The 17,699-nt window shown below is 42.9% G+C and overlaps 1 protein-coding gene across 1 annotated transcript; it reads left to right on the top strand.

Moving 5' to 3' along the window:
• The first annotated feature begins 1,601 nt into the window (after positions 1-1,601).
• Positions 1,602-17,194, top strand: PAIP2 (poly(A) binding protein interacting protein 2). The gene is made up of 4 exons (XM_034778747.1): positions 1,602-1,765; positions 8,333-8,492; positions 13,727-13,906; positions 16,136-17,194. The coding sequence occupies exons 2-4, from the start codon at positions 8,355-8,357 to the stop codon at positions 16,190-16,192; spliced, it is 375 nt and encodes a 124-aa protein (XP_034634638.1). The 5' UTR covers positions 1,602-1,765; positions 8,333-8,354; the 3' UTR covers positions 16,193-17,194.
• The last annotated feature ends 505 nt before the right edge of the window (positions 17,195-17,699 follow it).

Genomic DNA, 17,699 nt, shown 5'->3' on the forward strand with positions numbered 1-17,699 from the left:
GCTGAAGTTGCATAACTTAGTAGTATAGGCAAGGCCTAAGTACCATCTCCTCTTTCAGACCATCACATGAGCTGAAAGTTATTTATAGTGAGCAGCATGACAAAAGAGTGTGGTAATACTCCAGTATTACCACACCCAGCATGCTCGACAGACAGGAGGCTGAGTGACAAATTTGGGGCTGGCTGTCGCAGGGATGGGAGTAGAGATATTGCCCAGGAAATTCACTGCTGCAGGGCTCCTGCCAGCTAGGCCAAAATTCCACAGGGCAGGCTTAGGTCCCATAGTGTGGGGAGCAGGAGCAAAGGCATTCTGACTTGTCAAAACATGTTGCTGGTGGCACATACAAAGCTGGCTTGTGGAGGTTTGACATGTCACCTTTCCCAGACGTGCCTGGGCACAGCAGGTTCACACAAGCCCACCTCCTAGTATTCTCCCGTGCTTGTTGCTTGAATGTGGTGAGAGGCTCCCTAGTCCTTTGTCTCCTGCACAGCATCCCAGCACCAGGCAGGACTGATGTGTGGTGCTTTTAGACAGTAACGACCCATCCTGTGTTGTAGGATTGTTCTCAGAAGGACTCGGATTTTTTAAAACTATTTATTTAGGAGGTTTTTCATAAGTCTATAAATCCTTGCCATGTAAATCTCCGCCACAAACCAATCATTACAACAGTGAGCTTTGTTTAAAGAGATATTAACAGGAATATTGTCCTCAGAGCTTTTATTTAACAGGGTATTACAAAGTGAGCATTATTCTAACATCTAAGCTGTTTCTAGTGATGGACATGTCTATCACACATTAACAGTCACAAACACTGGATAGGATGCTGTTTGTTGGCAGGTGAATGTACTTTGGCTATTGAATACATGGTAACCAAGTACCCACAAAACTGTCAGGTCTCTGTCTATTTTGCTGGATATGGCAGCATTGGTGTGCTAACTTTTCCATTACTGCCACCTCCCCCGTTGTTTTGGCCTGTTCCCCGCTGGCTGACTTGTTTGTTCCCAGCACAAGGCTACCCCAGCTCAGCTGATACCAAGCTCTGGTGGTGCTTGGCTGCCTACACATGACGGGGGCGTGAAAGATCTGCTATGAAGGGGGCAGGAGCCCAGTGATAACCCCACAGCTCCTACTGTTCACCAACACCTGCCCAGCCCCTATGGCTGCAAAGCACACAGAACCCAGGAGTCCTGGCCCCCAGCATGCACTGAGTCCTTCCCATACATTCCTCCATCCTGGCCTCTCCCACAGAGCCACAAGATGGCGGCCTGGCTCACTCCCCACTCGCCGCCTCCGACTACAGGTCCCAGCATGTAATGCGCCTTTTCGATCACTCCGCCCTCGATCTTCAAGATGGAGGCATGACCCCGCCCCCAGACTACAAGTCCCAGCATGCAGCGCGGTACGCCCGAGCATTCTGCCTCTGAGCTTCAAGCGGACGCCGCCGACGCAGAAAAGACTGCGAATCCCGGCATGCAGCGCGCCACCTCTCCGCCGGTTCCCTTAGATGCCCTGCCCCAAGTTGGCGCATGGCGTGCCGGGATGTGTAGTGCACCGTCTGGTTCCGGAGCGGAGGGGGCGTGGCTTGTAAGGTCACATAGGTAGCGGAAGTGATTTCACATCCGGCCTGGCTGTTGTGTTTGGAAGGGGAGAGGGGTGGAGGGAGAAGAACCCGAATAAAGAGTGGGGGGGCACGAGGCGGCCGTGGCGGAAGAGACCAGCTCGGAGCCCCAGCGCGCACCCTCTGCCGTCCCGCTCCCAACAGCAGGTGGGCCCGGGGAGCGGGGGTTCGAGCCAGCCCGGCGGGGGAAGGCGGCGGGGACCGTTCCCGGCCCCGGACTCTGTGCGGGGGAGGGAAACTCCCCTGAAGGCTCCGGAGCCGAGGGCTTGGGCCGTCTAATGGCGCCTGTCTCTATTGTCTCGGGCTCTCCATCCGGGTACTGTGGGGGAAGAAAGGGGTGTCTCTGGCGGCGCGCGTGGCATGATGGGATAGCACCCCCCCACACACACAAGATCGGCGAGGTGGCCTCATTGTTGGTGAACAAAGCGCGCGCGGCGGGGAGTAGGCGGGGCGTCTGGCGCGCGCGCGGCGTAGTGGTGAGCGTCGGGCGCGCGCCTGGGGAGGGGGTTCAGCGGCGCGCGCGGGGGCTCGTCACCGGCAGGGGGCGGGACTGTGGCGTGGCGCGGCTACTCCATTTGTGGGCCCTGCCTGGTTGGCAGCTCGCCGTGCACCCCTGAAGGGGCCTCCACATCGGAGCGCGGCCCTGGGGGCCCGCGAGGAGAGGGCTCGGGGCACGGTCCCCAGCTGGCGTGGCCATCCCTAGCGCTGGGGCAGACGTTGGGAGGCAGAGGCACGTGCTTGCCGAGCCACCGTGGGAGGGGAGCTGGTCGGATCCGGGTCGGGGAAGGGCAGTGGCATGGAGAGGGGCCAGAGACTTAGCCACGTGCGCTTCGGTGCCTGGCCCCGTTCTCGCTGCCGAAAGGTGCCGTGCCGTGCGGAATGCTCCGCAACAGGGCAGCCCCTCTAGGGCCGAGTGCCCCCCAGGTTCGGGGGATGCCCTGGGCAGGAACAGTGCCGGAGCTGTCTGGCTGGGCAGAGGGGTTTTCAGTGCAGGGGTGGCAGATAGATCCCGGGAGCTCAGCTCCGGTAATAAATAGTTTCTGTCCAATTGAGTGATGCCACGGAAAATTGAGATAACGGTGAAACAGAACCCAGCACAAATAGTTGGCACTTCTATAGGGCTTTTTGTGTGAGCGCTTCAAAATGTTTAAGAACGTAATTAAATTTGTGGCGCCTTCCATCTCAGCACTTTAAAGTCTTTTCATAAATACTAATTAAAACGGTCTTCACTCCAGTAAGGAAGATACTGTATCCATTTTACAGCTATACTACATTTGCCTTGCCCAAAATCACATAGCATAAGTATTTTTTCACTATACCTTGAAATTTGTAAATGGGTAGATCTTAGTATTAATGCTTTTGTACAGTTAGCTATAAAATGCTTTAGGCGTTTTAGCAGTCTTGCGGTTAAAATACAGGCATTCTTTAACTGAATGAAACTGACTTGGATTAACCAATTCTGACTTCAGAATTGAAACAAAACAGAACCAGCTGCCTTGGCTCTCAAGTCCCTGTAACAGTTTTACAGGTTCTTATTGCATCTTTATTGCATGATTTCAGTTTAGTATTAATGATTTCTAGCTATTTGTCAAATCACACTAACAAAGCTTTGTTTCTCAGTTTATTCAACTTCCATTAAGGAAAACTGAAGTATTTTTGAAATATTCTTCTATACAGGGTGATATGTTTGCATCCTGCATGGATTTTATCATGTGGCTTTCCCATAGTGTTAATTGGTTTCTTAATCTTGTTTAGTAATTTGCCCTTGTTAAATCTGTTTAGATAATGTGACCAAGAACTTTGTGAAGCTCTTTACTTGAGCCAGAGAAATACAATTGCAGTAATGTAAACAAATATTATAGCACTGCAGTGAGGTTTTTTTATTCTTTTGGCATAGTAACATAACTTTGCTTAATGTTCAGTCAACTGCTATCAATAAATGTTAAGAGGATGCTGTTAGTCAGTCCCTACAGTACTGCTTAATACTTTAGTAATTTGGAAGGAACTCTATCAATTTTTGTAGAGAAACATTGGAATTACTGTACTGAATTACATCTGTGAACCATCCAGTCCAGTGGTTAGCATCAGATGCTTTGGAGGTAGGTGCAAGAATCCCCTCAGTAAGTAGACATGGGTTAATCTCCCCCTATGAAGGGTCTCCTCTTAATCCATAATAGATCAAGATCTGTTTTTAAAACCTGAAACATGAGCCTTTATCTCTTTCAAAACTTTTCATTAGTATTGACTACTATCGCTCTGGATATTCTTATGATCTATATAAATACATCTAGTCTCTTTGAATCTTGCTAAATTCTTGTCCTTAATGCATATTTAGTTTGAAGTTTGTGTGACAATATTTCCTTTTAATCAGTCCTAAATTTACCTGCTACCTTTTAATTTTAGTGAATGGCCCTTTGCTCTGATGTTATGAGACACAGAACAGAAGTTCCTGATCTACCTTCTCTAGACCATTTACTTTTCTCTCTCCATGAGAGTTCTTCCATGCCCCTAATCCTTCTTATTTCTTTTCTTGGAACCATCTCTAATTATGCAATATCTGTTTTAAGATTGAGTGACCACATGCACTATTCCAGGTGACGCTGTATCATTATGGCATAACTTTTCTGTAGTCTCCACCCTGTTCCATAGCATCAATGTATTAAACACTAAATCTAATAAGGAACATTGAAGCAACCTGCTGTTCACTTATAGCCACAATGAAAATTGACCATTATGCCTACTGTTTTGTGTGTCAGCTGTTTTTGATCTATGACAGTGTACTGTCTCTCACTTCATGACTACTTGGTTCCTTTAGTAGCCTCTAGTATGGGATTTTTTTTTTTTTCAAAGGCTTTTTGAAAGTCTAGATAGTCTAGATAGTCAGCTTGCCCTCCTTTATCACTGCTTTATTGAGCCAGTCAAATTACATGTGCAACCACATCATATTTCTAGTGCTATAGAAACTGTCAAGACTATTTTAATTTGTCTGCCTAATGAATGTGATCAGTTCTGAAGATTAACTGATCATGCTTTGGAGAAGTGGAGCTATACTGCATGCTGCATTAAAAATTATGTGCTTTTTTTTTATTCAGTAAGAGTTGCAGAAAATTGAAATACACAGAATTATCTTTCTAGGTTAGGCACTGTAGCGTGGATTCAAGAAATCTGAATTCAGTTTCTGTGTGATCTTGGGCAAATCACATTGTGCCTCAGTTCGTACTTGTAAAAACATTTCTTCCTCATAAGACTGCAGAGGATAATAACATACATATTTGGGAGGTGCTTAGCTATATTGGAGGATTATAAATAACTAGTTAGAAACTAGTACTTTCTCTGTGGATTTTAATAACACAGGATAGATTATATCTATATGCTAATTCCTGGAAAAAAAGCTGGGTAATTATGCTTGTGTGCAAAAATGTAATGTTAATATCAAAGTTGATTCCAAACTAAGGGGGTGGGGAAGAACTTGCCATAGAAGGGAAAGAAGACATAAATTGTAGAAAGCTTTTTGATCTTGTAAACTTCTAAAGGTAAACTGCAAAGAGTGAAGAGCAAAATACTGTAAATGAAGTCATTTTTTAAAAGTACAAATGTAAACAAGCATATGAATTGTCATGTTGGTTTTAATGGTCTTCAGCTTAATATGACTACAACAGTTTTTCAGTAGAACTCCAGAAAAAGAATCCACTAAGTTCTTTATACTGATTTCATTTTGTTGCATTTTCTGTTGTTAAACTGACTTTGTTTTCCTTTGTTTTGGATTATAAAATCCATAATGGAACAAACTGGACTGGTAGCTGCTAATCTTCCTCATCAACACTATACAAAATACTAGGTTGATTTCAAAAAGGCATATAGAAGATCTTTGTTCAATGTCTTGTTGATATTTAGACAAAGTGAAGCTTTGGCCTAGAACTCTCATAATCCAAGAATCAATTTCTCTGCAGCAGTCTATGGCATATCTATCCAAAGATAGAATTTGGATCAGCATTTCTGAGGCCTAATAGCTAATATGGCTACTGTAGTAAGAGCACCAGGGTGTACATTAGTGGTTTTTAAGACTCTCATCCTTCGATACAGCAAATTACTTACTCAAAAACTTACTTTGACAGTATCTCTCTATATCCCCGGCTGGTTTGATAAAGATGATCTTGTTCACCTTCTGCTTGATCCACTTTTACATCATCCCAATAAAGAGATTTGCAAAGTTATAATCTTGTTTTGAACTAGTATCTCACACAAATAATTGTGATGTCGTAGTATCAATGACCTCACTATAACATCCCTTAGGAGGAGAAATTAGGCTGCCAAGAAGGAACTCTGTATATGAACACAGCTCCCTTTGATTATAGTAAATGGTGAGAACAACACCATGAAATGCATGAGGTGATTAGATTCAAAAGTAAACATGGTGTCTTGGGGTCAAAATAGTCAAGATTCCCAAGACTAGTAATAGAATGTCTAGGTTTAAATTCAGCATAGACAAAAACATTGGCCTTTTAGTTTGGGCTATCAGGTTCTTTGTTTCCAATTTTTACCATTTTTTTAATGTGTAAGTTTTGTTTGTGTTTTACAAAAGCTATTCAGTTTTTACTGATTTTTTTTTTTTTCACCCAGATTTTGGACTCAAGTACATGAAAATACTGATTATGTTGAGAAAATCCAATACATTACATTAGGTAGATGAGTTAATAATTGAGTCTAAGTGTAAATGGTTGGCTGTCAGAGCAAGGCAGTGTAGCGAAAGATGTGCATGTGTACGTACTCTTAATGTACAGGTCAGAATAAACCACAACATTAAACTGCTTTTACTTTCAGTACTCTTACTTCTGTGTTTTTTCTGTCCTCCCATCCCTGAATATTAATCCCATTATTTAGCTAGAAAAATAATTAATTTTTGTGCCACTTTTCACCCATTTTTAATTTTTGTAATAAACACTGATAAATTTCAGGGAAATCTTAAACAAAATAAACTGAAAATGGGCTGAATAACCACTGTTCTGTTTACAACTCAAATATATTCAGAAGTGGTGTGTTTCTGTTTGATCTTCATGGCCTGCCAGTCTTGTAAAAGGGTCATGATACTGGATACTCTTGAACCTACACCTTGTAAACTGGCAAAGACTAAAATTGTGGGATTTGTCATAAGTCTAGGTTTAAATTACAAATGCAGTTTTATAACAAAGCATTTGAATTTTTTCACATATTATACCTGCCAGAGTCCTGAACTCAAAAATTGTGCATGCTATCATGATGTCCTAGTGCACTGCAGGGCTAATGCAGAATCCTGACCTCAAGTCTCAAGAGGAGAAATTGACTCTAGAATTTATGCAAATGTATTAATGCTAAACATACTGAGAGTGATTTGGGATCTAAGACAAGCTTGTATTGTCTTCCAGTTTATCCTAAATAGGATCTCTTACATGAAATTCCCCAGTCAGTGGTCTTTTGTTAATGGGATAACTATAGAATTGTCACATCAAAGGCCTGGTCTACACTAGGAAGTTTAAGATGGCTTAACTACATCACTCGGGGCTGTGAAAAAATCCACACGCGCCTGAACAGCATAGTTAAGACAATCTAACCTCCAGCATAGATGGCGCTAAATTGATGGAAGAATTCTTCCATCAACCTACAGTGCCCCTCTCCTGGATCTAGATTACTTGTTCTGACAGTACCTACGCTGATGGGAGTGGTGCTAGTGTCTATGCTGAAGCGCTACAGTGGTGCAGTTGTGCTGCTTTAGCATTTCGAGTGTAGACAAGCCCAAAGTGGCTGCGTATGGGAGAACCAAAATAAAATACAGTGACTGCAGTCTCTCTGAACTTTCCCAGGGTGTCTGAGCAGTATAATGGCCACCTGAGTGGGTCCATCCATGCATGTGTGGTGGTCTGTAGTTGAGGTTGAAATGATTTCCTGTTAAGTCTCACTTTTTAGACCACCTCCACCTTGCCCCAGTCTCCTCAAAAGAAATCAATCCCCTGAAATATTACTTACCTCATCTGTAGTAGTATGGAGAGTGTCTTTATGGGGAGCTTAATTCAGAAAAGAAGTTATAGAGGTATGTTGAAAACTCACTTTTGAACACTTTCCCAATTATTTTGCTCATATCTACAAAAAAACCTTTGCTTTCAAAGTCGTGCGTGTGTGTGTTGGCAAGTGCTGCAGCTACTCCACTGTAGTGTAGATGCTTATGACCATGACAGAACAGGGTTTTTCTGTCACTGTAGTAAATGAGAGGCAGTAGCTAAGTCAAAGGACTAATTCTTCCATTGATGTAGGGTGTCTACCCCAGGGCTTAGATTGGCTTAACTTACTTGAATTTATCTCTCTCAACTCTTCTCACCCTTGAGTGATGTAGCTAGGTTGCCGTAAGCTTTAGGTGTAGACCAGGCCTCTTTGTGTTTTGATGGGGCTCATTGAGGTAATTACAAGGAAAACTGCTCTTGAAAGTACACAGAGCAGAGTTTAAAATGTAAATTGAACTTCTGTTAGGGCTCCCCCACATTTTGCCATTATGTGGCTTTTGCTTAGCTAGCAGAAATTGTCATTCTATGGGGTGGTGGTCATTTACAAGCTCCAGAACTACACTTGATTTTCCTGTTGGTGACTGGAGTCTGTAAATACTGGTCTGGTGTTTACTAATGGTTACTGGATGGGGTTTATACAGATGCCACATTTAAGTCTTTGATTACTGCAATTAACTCTCAGGCTTCAAGTCAAAGGCACAACCATGAAAGATCCAAGTCGCAGCAGTACTAGCCCAAGCATCATCAATGAAGATGTGATTATTAATGGTCACTCTCATGAAGATGACAATCCATTTGCTGAGTATATGTGGATGGAAAACGAAGAGGAGTTTAACAGGCAGGTAAGTTGCTTTACAGTTTTCTCATCTGTGGTGGTATATTCCATTTGTGTTTCTAGCTCAGAGGGCAGACAGCATGGTCTAATGACTGGAGTAGAGACTAGGAGTCTGTAGACTTGGGCTTGAGTCTTGATTCTGCCACTGGGTTGCTCATGTTACTCTGGGAAAATATCAGTGATTCTATTTCCCCACCAGTAAAATAAGTAACTGCCCATCTTTTGATGACTGAATGAAAAACACTGTAGAAGTACAGTTTTATTTCATAGCACAGAATGACATGGAAATATGCTATATGTAAAGTTGTCTTCCATGGTGTGGCTTACAGGGACGAACTGTGGGTTGGAAGACTTCCCATGAGACCCTTTGTAGAGGGGTTAAGCTCATGAGGCCAGGTTACTGTGCTTTTAACATATAACCAGGTGAAAAACATGCCTACAAGTACACCATTGGCCTTTATAAATCCACCTGCAGAACCCTACTTGGTCTTGGGAATGTTGAGGCAAGATGGTATTAGAGGGGGAGTTGGTAGTGACTCCTATATTTAAGTGCACAATGCTTTCCTTTATAAAAGATTTTTGACCTCTTTCTTGAAGGATTTACACCTGTTTACAGCAGGCCTCTGAAATTCTTTGAAGTATTTGGATTTAGAAAAGTGCCTCTTTCTCTGCACCATGAAATTTCATTCATTAGTTGTGTTATAAACTTATGAAAATATCCATTTTCTTCTCACTTGCACTGTTAGCAATTTTGTGCTGCCAAAATAATTAAATATGAACATCCTTACTTAAAACCAGCATTGGGAATCTGGAGCTGCTTTGAGGGAGCTGTGGCAGCTAAGCCAGGATCCCCCAAAACAATTCTGTGCCCCTCCAGATTTGGCTCCTGGCCTCAGTTGCTCATCTCCTGGGATGGGGAGAGATGGGCTTCCCCAACCACTCCCTTCCTCACTCAATACATGGCCTCCATAGCCCATAACTACTGCCACACTCTCCTACCGATGCGGGGGTAGCTAGTCCTATAGTTCAAATGTTAGCAGTCTGTATTGCAGTGCTGAGGGTTCAGGATTTAAACTACTGATGGGGTAGTTGTTGCTATTGCATATAACAGAAATTGATTTCACCGTTTTCCTTTTGGAAAAACCTAGGAAATACCATGCAGAAACTATCAAAAAAATGCTATTTAGGTTACAAAGTCAGGAAACACCAGAATTTAGGTTGCCTGTGCAATATAAATTCTGCCCTTTGTGCATATGCATTATGATAGCATGTGATCATGTAATTAGACAATTTTTTTTTCCTTGGGACCCCCTGTGCCTTATTCAGTGCATAGGATGGTTAATGCTCAGAGAATGAACCAGGGTTGTGTAGTGAATGAAGCCATTTGTGGGTTCCCTGCTGCCTTTTCTCTAGAAGTTGAAAGGTGTATAGAAAACCAGACAGGTGACTATACGAGAGGAGAATGGTCATGTAGCTGAGGCAGGTGAATGCCAAAGTTCTGCTCTCTTCTTGCCTTTGCTACAGACATTCAGTGTGATGCTGAGTGACTCGCTTAAACCAAAATTTTGGCAAGTGGCCATTTAATTGTGTTGAGGTGCCCACCTTGAGATATCTGGGGCCTTGCTCTTGAAGTACTGAATACTTGCAAACTGAAGTCCGTGGGAGCTGTGGGTGCCAGGCACTTGTGTACTTTTAGAGAATGAGCACAGGGTGGAGTATGGGGGCCTGTGTTCTAATCCTGGCTCTACCATTGACTCTGTGTTACCTTAGGCAAACCTTTTTTTCTGAGTTTCTTTGCCTGTAAAATGGCGCTGTTATCTCACAGGGAAGATGTGCAGATGAACTTATTGTGGGAGGGATTAAGGCAGGGTCTACACTTAATGGTAGTGCTGCACAGTTGCAGCACTTCAGTGTAGACACTCTGCAGTGACTGGGAGGGGTTCTGAGGCTGTAGTTAATCCGTGTCCCTGAGAGGCAGTAGCTAGGTCAATGGAAATGAATATTGCATTGTTCACTGCAGGGTCTGAACTGTATTCTGTAAATAGGGAAGGTCCACGCAGTGGATGATGGAGATAAAAAAGAAATAATGAGCAGTTGCCTCTTTCCCTGAGCACTATCCATCCTGTACACTGAATGAGGCAGAGGGCTGTGTGAAAATGCATTCATGTAACTGAAGGTTGATTCATAATTCAGCCCTGTTGTGAATACGCATTAAGGTTGCCCATGGAACCTTAAATCTAGCATTTCCTAACTTTTGAGTGCGTGAGCCAAATCTGTTGGAGTAAACTGTAAGAATGGAGAAAGACTTGTTCAAGCTTCCTCTGAACACATTTTCGAATCTTAATCTGTTCCCTGGGTCACCTTTATTCCCTGGCTATGCTGGCAGACATGGGGTGCCAGTCTACATTTTGCTGCTTTTTATTCTCTCTGGGTCCTGCAGCACAGTGATGCTGCTGTCAGATAGAACTCTCTCCAAAGCTTGGCAGCAATACTTCTAAGGATTATGTCTAAGGCTATGATTTTTGTCAGGGATGTTTTTAGTAAAAGTCAGGGACAGGTCATTGTTCAATACACAAATAATCACAGAAGCCATGACCTGTCCCTGACTTTTACTAAAAACATCCCTGACAAAATGGGGAGGGAGGAGTGTCCAGCACCCTGCATCCACCCACTACGCAGCAGCTGGGATCTGCAGGGACTCCATTGCCCAGTGGCTGCGGAGGGCCCCTTCCAGTAGCGAAGCTGCGCAGCTCTGGGGTCGCTGCTGATGGCAGTGACCGGTCAGGGGCAGCAGGGGTCACGCCACTTGGAGTTCCTGGGCAGATACAGGGGGGTCCCCTGCTGCCTGTGGAGGCTGGGCTGGGCTGCTGTGGGGTACCCCGCTGCCAGCTGCGGCTGGTCAGCTGTGGGGCCTCCACTGTCATGGAGGTCACTGGAGGTCAGATTCTGAGACTTCTGCAACCTCCATGACATAATGTTCATTGCAGTATTAGCTCAAGCTCTTACTCAGGTGCTTCCCCAACCCATGTGTGTGTACACACACACACACACACACAATGGTGTTTTCAACCCAGGCTAGCTGGCTTGGTTAGAGTTGTGGGGTAGAGCCTAGGTTCTCCTTTCATTCAGGCTGGGAACATTACCTTGCTATGAGGACAGAGGCTAAACTGTTTGAATGCTGCTAGACCTGCATTGCCTTCCCACAGTTCCTCTTGCATACCCAGAAGGACAGACAAGTAGACAAGTTCTCCCACAATTCACTGGGAAAGAATCAGAGTGGCTTAGTTTACTGCAGTACAGAGAACCATGGGATATTTTAAGCAGTCAAAGGATAAGAGGAAAGGTCCTGTCATAGATCAGTAACTGGTTAAAAGACAGGAAATAAAGGGTCGGAATAAAGGGTCTGTTTTCAGAATGGAGAGAGGTAAATAGAGGTGTCCCCAGGGATCTGTGCTGGGACCAGTGCTGTTCAACATATTCATAAATGATCTGGAGAAAGGGGTAAACAGGTGGCAAGATTTGCAGATGGTACAAAATTACTCAAGATAAGTCCAAAGTAGACTGCAAGGAGTTACAAAGGGGTCTCACAAAACTGGGTGACTGGCAACACAATGTACTCCTGGGGGAATTCTGCACCACTGCGTAATGCAGAATTTTGCAGAACTTGATATTGGGCGTGCAGCATTTCCATTTTTCCCCATAGAAATAGGCTGCAGTGGACACCACTAGGGGCTGCTGGACCTAGCAGAGCCCAGCTCACAAATAAAATACAAGGCTATGTTAAGGGAGAGGGAACTGGAGGGTTTCCAGCAGCTGCAGTTGCCCACATGCCCTGAAGTAAGGAGGCAGCAGCACGCAGGAAACTCTGAGCAAGCCCCGGGACCCAGCATCAGGCAGTTCCTCCCTCAGTATCCCTGTGGCTTGATTACATAGTGTTATTTTGACAAATATTGTGTGCAGAATTTTTCATTTTTTGGCGCAGAATTCCCCCAGGAGTAACAATGGCAGATAAATTCAATGTTGATAAATGCAAAATAATGCACACTGGAAAATGTAATCCCAATTATATATACAAAATGACGGGATGTAAACTACTCAAGAAAGAGACTTTGGAATCATTGCTGATAGTTCTCTGAAAACATCTGCTCAATATGCAGTGGCAGTCAAAAAAGCTAACACTGTTAGGAACCATTAGGAAAGTAATAGATAATAAGACAGAAAATAGCATAGTACCACTCTATAAATCCATGGTATGCCCACACCTTGAATATTGTGTGCTGGTCTGGTCACCCCATCTCAAAAAAAGATGTATTAGAATTGAAAAAGGTACAGAGAAGGGCAAGAAAAACAACTAATGGTATGGAACAGCTTCCCTCTGAGGAGAGATTGAAAAGGCTGGGACTTTTCAGCTTGGAGAGACCACTGCGGGGGGGGTATGATAGAGGTCTATAAAATCTTGACTGGTGTGGAGAAAGTGAGGCGGTATTGTTTGTTCTTTCACATAACACCAGAACCAGGGATCACCCAATGAAATTAATAGGCAGCAGGATTAAAACAAACAAAAGGAAGTACTTCTTCACACAATGCACAGTCAATGTGTGGAACTCGTTGCCAGGGGATGTTGTGAAGGCCAGAAGCTATAACTCGGTTCAAAAAAGAACTAGATAAGTTCATGGAGGATAGGTCCATCAATGGCTGTTAACCAAGATGGTCGGGGATGCAACCCCATGCTCTGGGTGTCTCTAGCCTCTGACTGCCAGAACCTGGGAGTGGATGACAGGATGGATCACTCTGATTGTTCTGTTCATTCCCTCTGAAGCATCTAGCATTGGCCACTGTTGAAAGACAGGATACTGGTCTAGATGGACCATTGATATAACCCAGCGGGGTTGTTTTTATGTGCTTACGTGTCCCCCAGAAATCCTAGTTATACACATGGAAGCACTGATCCAGTGAGGACACAGTAACTCAAGCAGGGCTTTGCAGTGTGGCTGCTCACACCTGGGTGCCGAGTTAATGTGCAGTGAAGATATACGATAGAGCAGTGGTTCTCAACCTATTTACCATTGTGGGCTGCATATGCAGCTTTCTGAGTGCTGTGGACTGCATCCACACAATACATATTCTACCGTTATGGCTGGGAGGATGTCACGTGGGCTGCAGCTGTGTGATGATTGGGTTGAGAACTACTGCCATAGAGACTTATTCACCAGAACACTCTTTTCCCCTTTCTAACTTTAGATTGAAGAGGAGTTATGGGAAGAAGAATTTATTGAGCGTTGTTTCCAGGAAATGCTGGAAGAGGAGGAAGAACATGAGTGGTTTATTCCTGCTCGAGACCTTCCACAAACAATGGATCAAATCCAGGATCAGTTTAATGACCTCGTTATCAGTGACAGCTCATCACTGGAGGATTTGGTGGTATGTTTCCTCTCAGCTTGTTCTTAGATAACTTTGTATTTGAAATTTAAAAAAAAAATCACCTTCCAAAAGACTCTACGTGCCTTGACAGGTCATTAAAATAGCTAATAGAAACAACAAACAGCAACAGCCAGTTATATTTAACAGCAATGGCTTAATTCAACAGCTCTTGTTGCAGACAAAGTCTGATGTACATCCAGCCATCATGTTAACTATAACCGAATTTGGCATGTTGGAAATAGTCTTAGGACTGAAATAATACAGTCCAGATCTAGCTTGAGATGTATTGGTAGAACATTTTGAAAGAGATTACCTAAATTTGTATTGACTGTAGCCAATAACATTAATTATTGATTTGTCACCCCAAACCTTTAAAATAGGTGGAGATGATCTTTTTACTTAGGAGTGATTATCTTTGCCAAGAAACCTAAACCTTCTGCAAAAACCTAGTTTAAATCTTGCTAACTCTCTTTTACAAGTACTTGGCAGTATTTTAATGTCTAGGTTCCTAGAATAGGAACTGTTCTTAAATTTACAAAGATGTTGAAATGAACTAAAAGTACCCAAACAAGTTTCAGGTAGTTCCTGTTAGCCCAGAACAGTTAACTTGCAAAAGCAACTAATATAAAATGTTATAACTGACACTCCCAAAAGCAAGGGAACTACATGGCAGTGCTGAGACATACCACGCTGACACTTATTACAGCTGCCTAATGTCCCTGATATCCAGTGCATACCTTCTTGCAGTTGCCCTTCACTGCAATGGCTGTTGGCCCATAATAGAGGTACACAAGGTACATTCAGTAATGTTGGACTTCCCTGGAAATCTGACAGTAGAGAGATTTGTTGCTAGCCTGACTCTAATGCTAGTGATCAACCACACTAACTGTATTGCTGAAATGTTCTTGTGCACTTGAAACTTCTTGTTAAAGATCGATACTTCACAATAAGTCTTAAAAATAAAATTAACTGTATGTAACTTCTAGACCAGGGGTCGGCAACGTTCAGCACGCGGCTCGCCAGGGTAAGCACCCTGGCGGGCCGGGCCAGTTTTATTTACCTGCTGACGCAGCAGGTTCGGCCAATCGCGGCCCCCACTGGCTGCGGTTCGCCGTCCCGGGCTAATGGGGTCGGTGAGAAGCGGCGCGGGTGAGGGATGTGCTGGCCGCGGCTTCTCGCCGCCCCCATTGTCCCGGGACAGCAAACTGCAGCCAGTGGGGCCGTGATCGGCCGAACCTACCGCATCAGCAGATAAATAAAACTGGCCTGGCCTGCCAGGGTGCTTACCCTGGCGAGCTGCGTGCCGAACGTTGCTGACCCCTGTTCTAGACCAATTCATCTTTCAGCCCAATGACTCAAGATAGGCCAGTTGTATGTTTTGCTAACATATAAAGTGGTAACAAAGGTGCTGGTGATATTACTAATGTGTAAACCAATTAAGAGTTTAAATAAATTCATGCTTCCAGCTATCCCAGTTTCCATTCTCTTCCTTTGTTAGGCAATACATGGAAATTGTGTAAAATGAAGTTTCTCTTGGTGCTGCTTATTGCCCGCATGGAAGTTATTACATTCCTGAGTTCTCTGGAAATACTACAGGGTGGCTAATTATGAAATAAGCAGGCGTATGTACTCAAGTATGGGTGTTTAGCACATTAGTATTAAATTTTGACATAACTCTTCTTTGAAGGAAAAGGCAGTCCGTCAATGGCTTAAAACTATTTAAATTTCTGACGTCAAGTTTTTGTTTGCTTATGTTGCATAACCGAATCTGTCTACAAACAAATGTATAAGGTTGAAGACCATGTGACACTTGTCCAGAATCAATTTGACTGAATTAAAGCTCTGGTGCTTTGGGTGTTTTAGGGAGACTACAGGCTTTAACTTGCAGCTTTTCAGGGAAGGGGCTGTCTCCTTAGTACTTGTTTGTATAGTGCCTAACACAGTGGGACGCTGATTTAATTGAAGCCTCTAGGTGCTGCTGTGTTTTTTTTTTTTTTTTTTTTTTTTTTTAAGACATTAATAGTGAATTAATAGCCCTGCTCTTAGCATGTAGTGATGAGCAGGTGAAGGGTTCTAAACCTCTTTGTACTGGATTTGGTGTTTTCAAGAACTCATGTTAAATTGTCTGTTACTTTAAACTTGTGAACTATGGCTATGAACAATGCTTTCTTTGGTCAGGAAAAGTGAGATATAAGTAATATCGTGATTTGGTTGTCTCTTTCTCCCCAGGTCAAGAGTAATCTGAATCCAAACGCAAAGGAGTTTGTTCCTGGGGTGAAGTACTAAATATATGAGTAGACTGGGCCCTCTTTTGGTGGATGTAGCACAATTTCCACACTGTGAAGCCAGTATTAGAAGATTTAATTGTAAAAGCTCTCTTCTCGTCACTGTGTTACACTTATGCATTGCCAAAGTTTTGTTAGTCTTGCATGCTTAATAAAAGTGCTGAGACTGTTATTAAGTAAAAAGCTGTCAAAAGTTTAATGAAAACATAATTGGACCCTGGCTTTCTGTGAAGGAGACAGTGAGGTAAGAAGCACCAGTCAAGTTGAGACAAAGTACCAAATTTATGAAAACCTCTTGCAGACTCTGTCTTTTTAACAGGATTTAACTAAGGATGGTCTGTTACTAAAACATGTCAACTGGTGTTAATTTGCACCTGATAATGCCTTAACTTAAAAATAAAAGCAAGGTTATCGGATCATTATGCAAATTAGCTAACGTTCCGTTTCAGTATTTTTACTAATGTTAATTTTTTTCCTTATAAAAAAAACTTTACTTCATGCTCCTCTTTTTGAGAAGTGTGAATGAACTATCGTACCAGACTTTTACAGACCTGTACAGAGTCCTAGATCTCAGCTACTGAACTAACAAATAAGCAGTTGGAAGAAATTTCCTGTATTTACAATATATCATGTTACAAATGTTTGTTTCACTTCCTAATTACATTTAAGGAGATGTGAGTTTCATCACAATTTCTTCCAAGAACTTGGATACATAGCACACTGTCTATGTAACTTCTAGCATACAACCTTAATATAGCTGGATTTAACCAAGAAAACTTTAGCGTTAGTGATTTGAGTGGTGCTTTTCCCTTGCTTTGTTTAATCATCACTACACAATAGTCTACAGCACAACAACTTTTTTCTTTTAATAAAGCTAGAACAGTTTTGGCTTCTTAAACTTCATATTTGGGTAGGTTAAGCTGCCATACGTGTTCAGTGTGAATAGTGTTTAAGTTGAAAATATTGTAAAAAAATTATATTTTTTCAAAAATATTTAAAAAAATAAATAATAGTAGAAATGATTTGGTGAGTGTCTCTTGAATATGCACCCTACTCAGACACTCACATTTGGTAATGTGAGGAAATGAGGGGAATAATTCTACACTATCCCAGCAAGAATAATGCTTAAGGTCTTAATGAACGGTGCTCCTTGTAACAAGCTAGTCCAAAGTAATGACTTGAAGTTATCTGATTTACTTCTTTTTTCTTCATACTAGCATTTCCTTGACCATCTTCCCTTAAGTACATTTCTCACTGCTACTAATGGCAGTTCAACTCCATCATTGCGTGCAGCATTGCAAACCCAAGTGTAGACAGTGTCCATCTGATGGCACCATCTGAAGGACTGTGGCTAAAACTGAGCCTTTCAGAAGCTTTTATGGTACAATCTGAGTCCTGCCAGACTTTAGGTGTCAAGAACAAATTGCACCTGAATGCAGCTGATAATGAAAAGCTATTGGAAGACACTGGAGAGAGACTTAAATCATCATTATGGGTATAGTGGGTAG

Source organism: Trachemys scripta, chromosome 8 (assembly GCF_013100865.1).
Source record: "Trachemys scripta elegans isolate TJP31775 chromosome 8, CAS_Tse_1.0, whole genome shotgun sequence".
NCBI classification, from domain to species: domain Eukaryota; kingdom Metazoa; phylum Chordata; order Testudines; family Emydidae; genus Trachemys; species Trachemys scripta.

Bases quoted from the DNA above. Each gene is read 5' to 3' on its own strand.
- PAIP2 (XM_034778747.1), top strand. From the start codon at position 8,355: ATGAAAGATCCAAGTCGCAGCAGTACTAGCCCAAGCATCATCAATGAA. The intron at 8,493-13,726 runs GTAAGTTGCTTT...TTCTAACTTTAG, and splicing joins AAGAGGAGTTTAACAGGCAG to ATTGAAGAGGAGTTATGGGA. The intron at 13,907-16,135 runs GTATGTTTCCTC...CTTTCTCCCCAG, and splicing joins CATCACTGGAGGATTTGGTG to GTCAAGAGTAATCTGAATCC.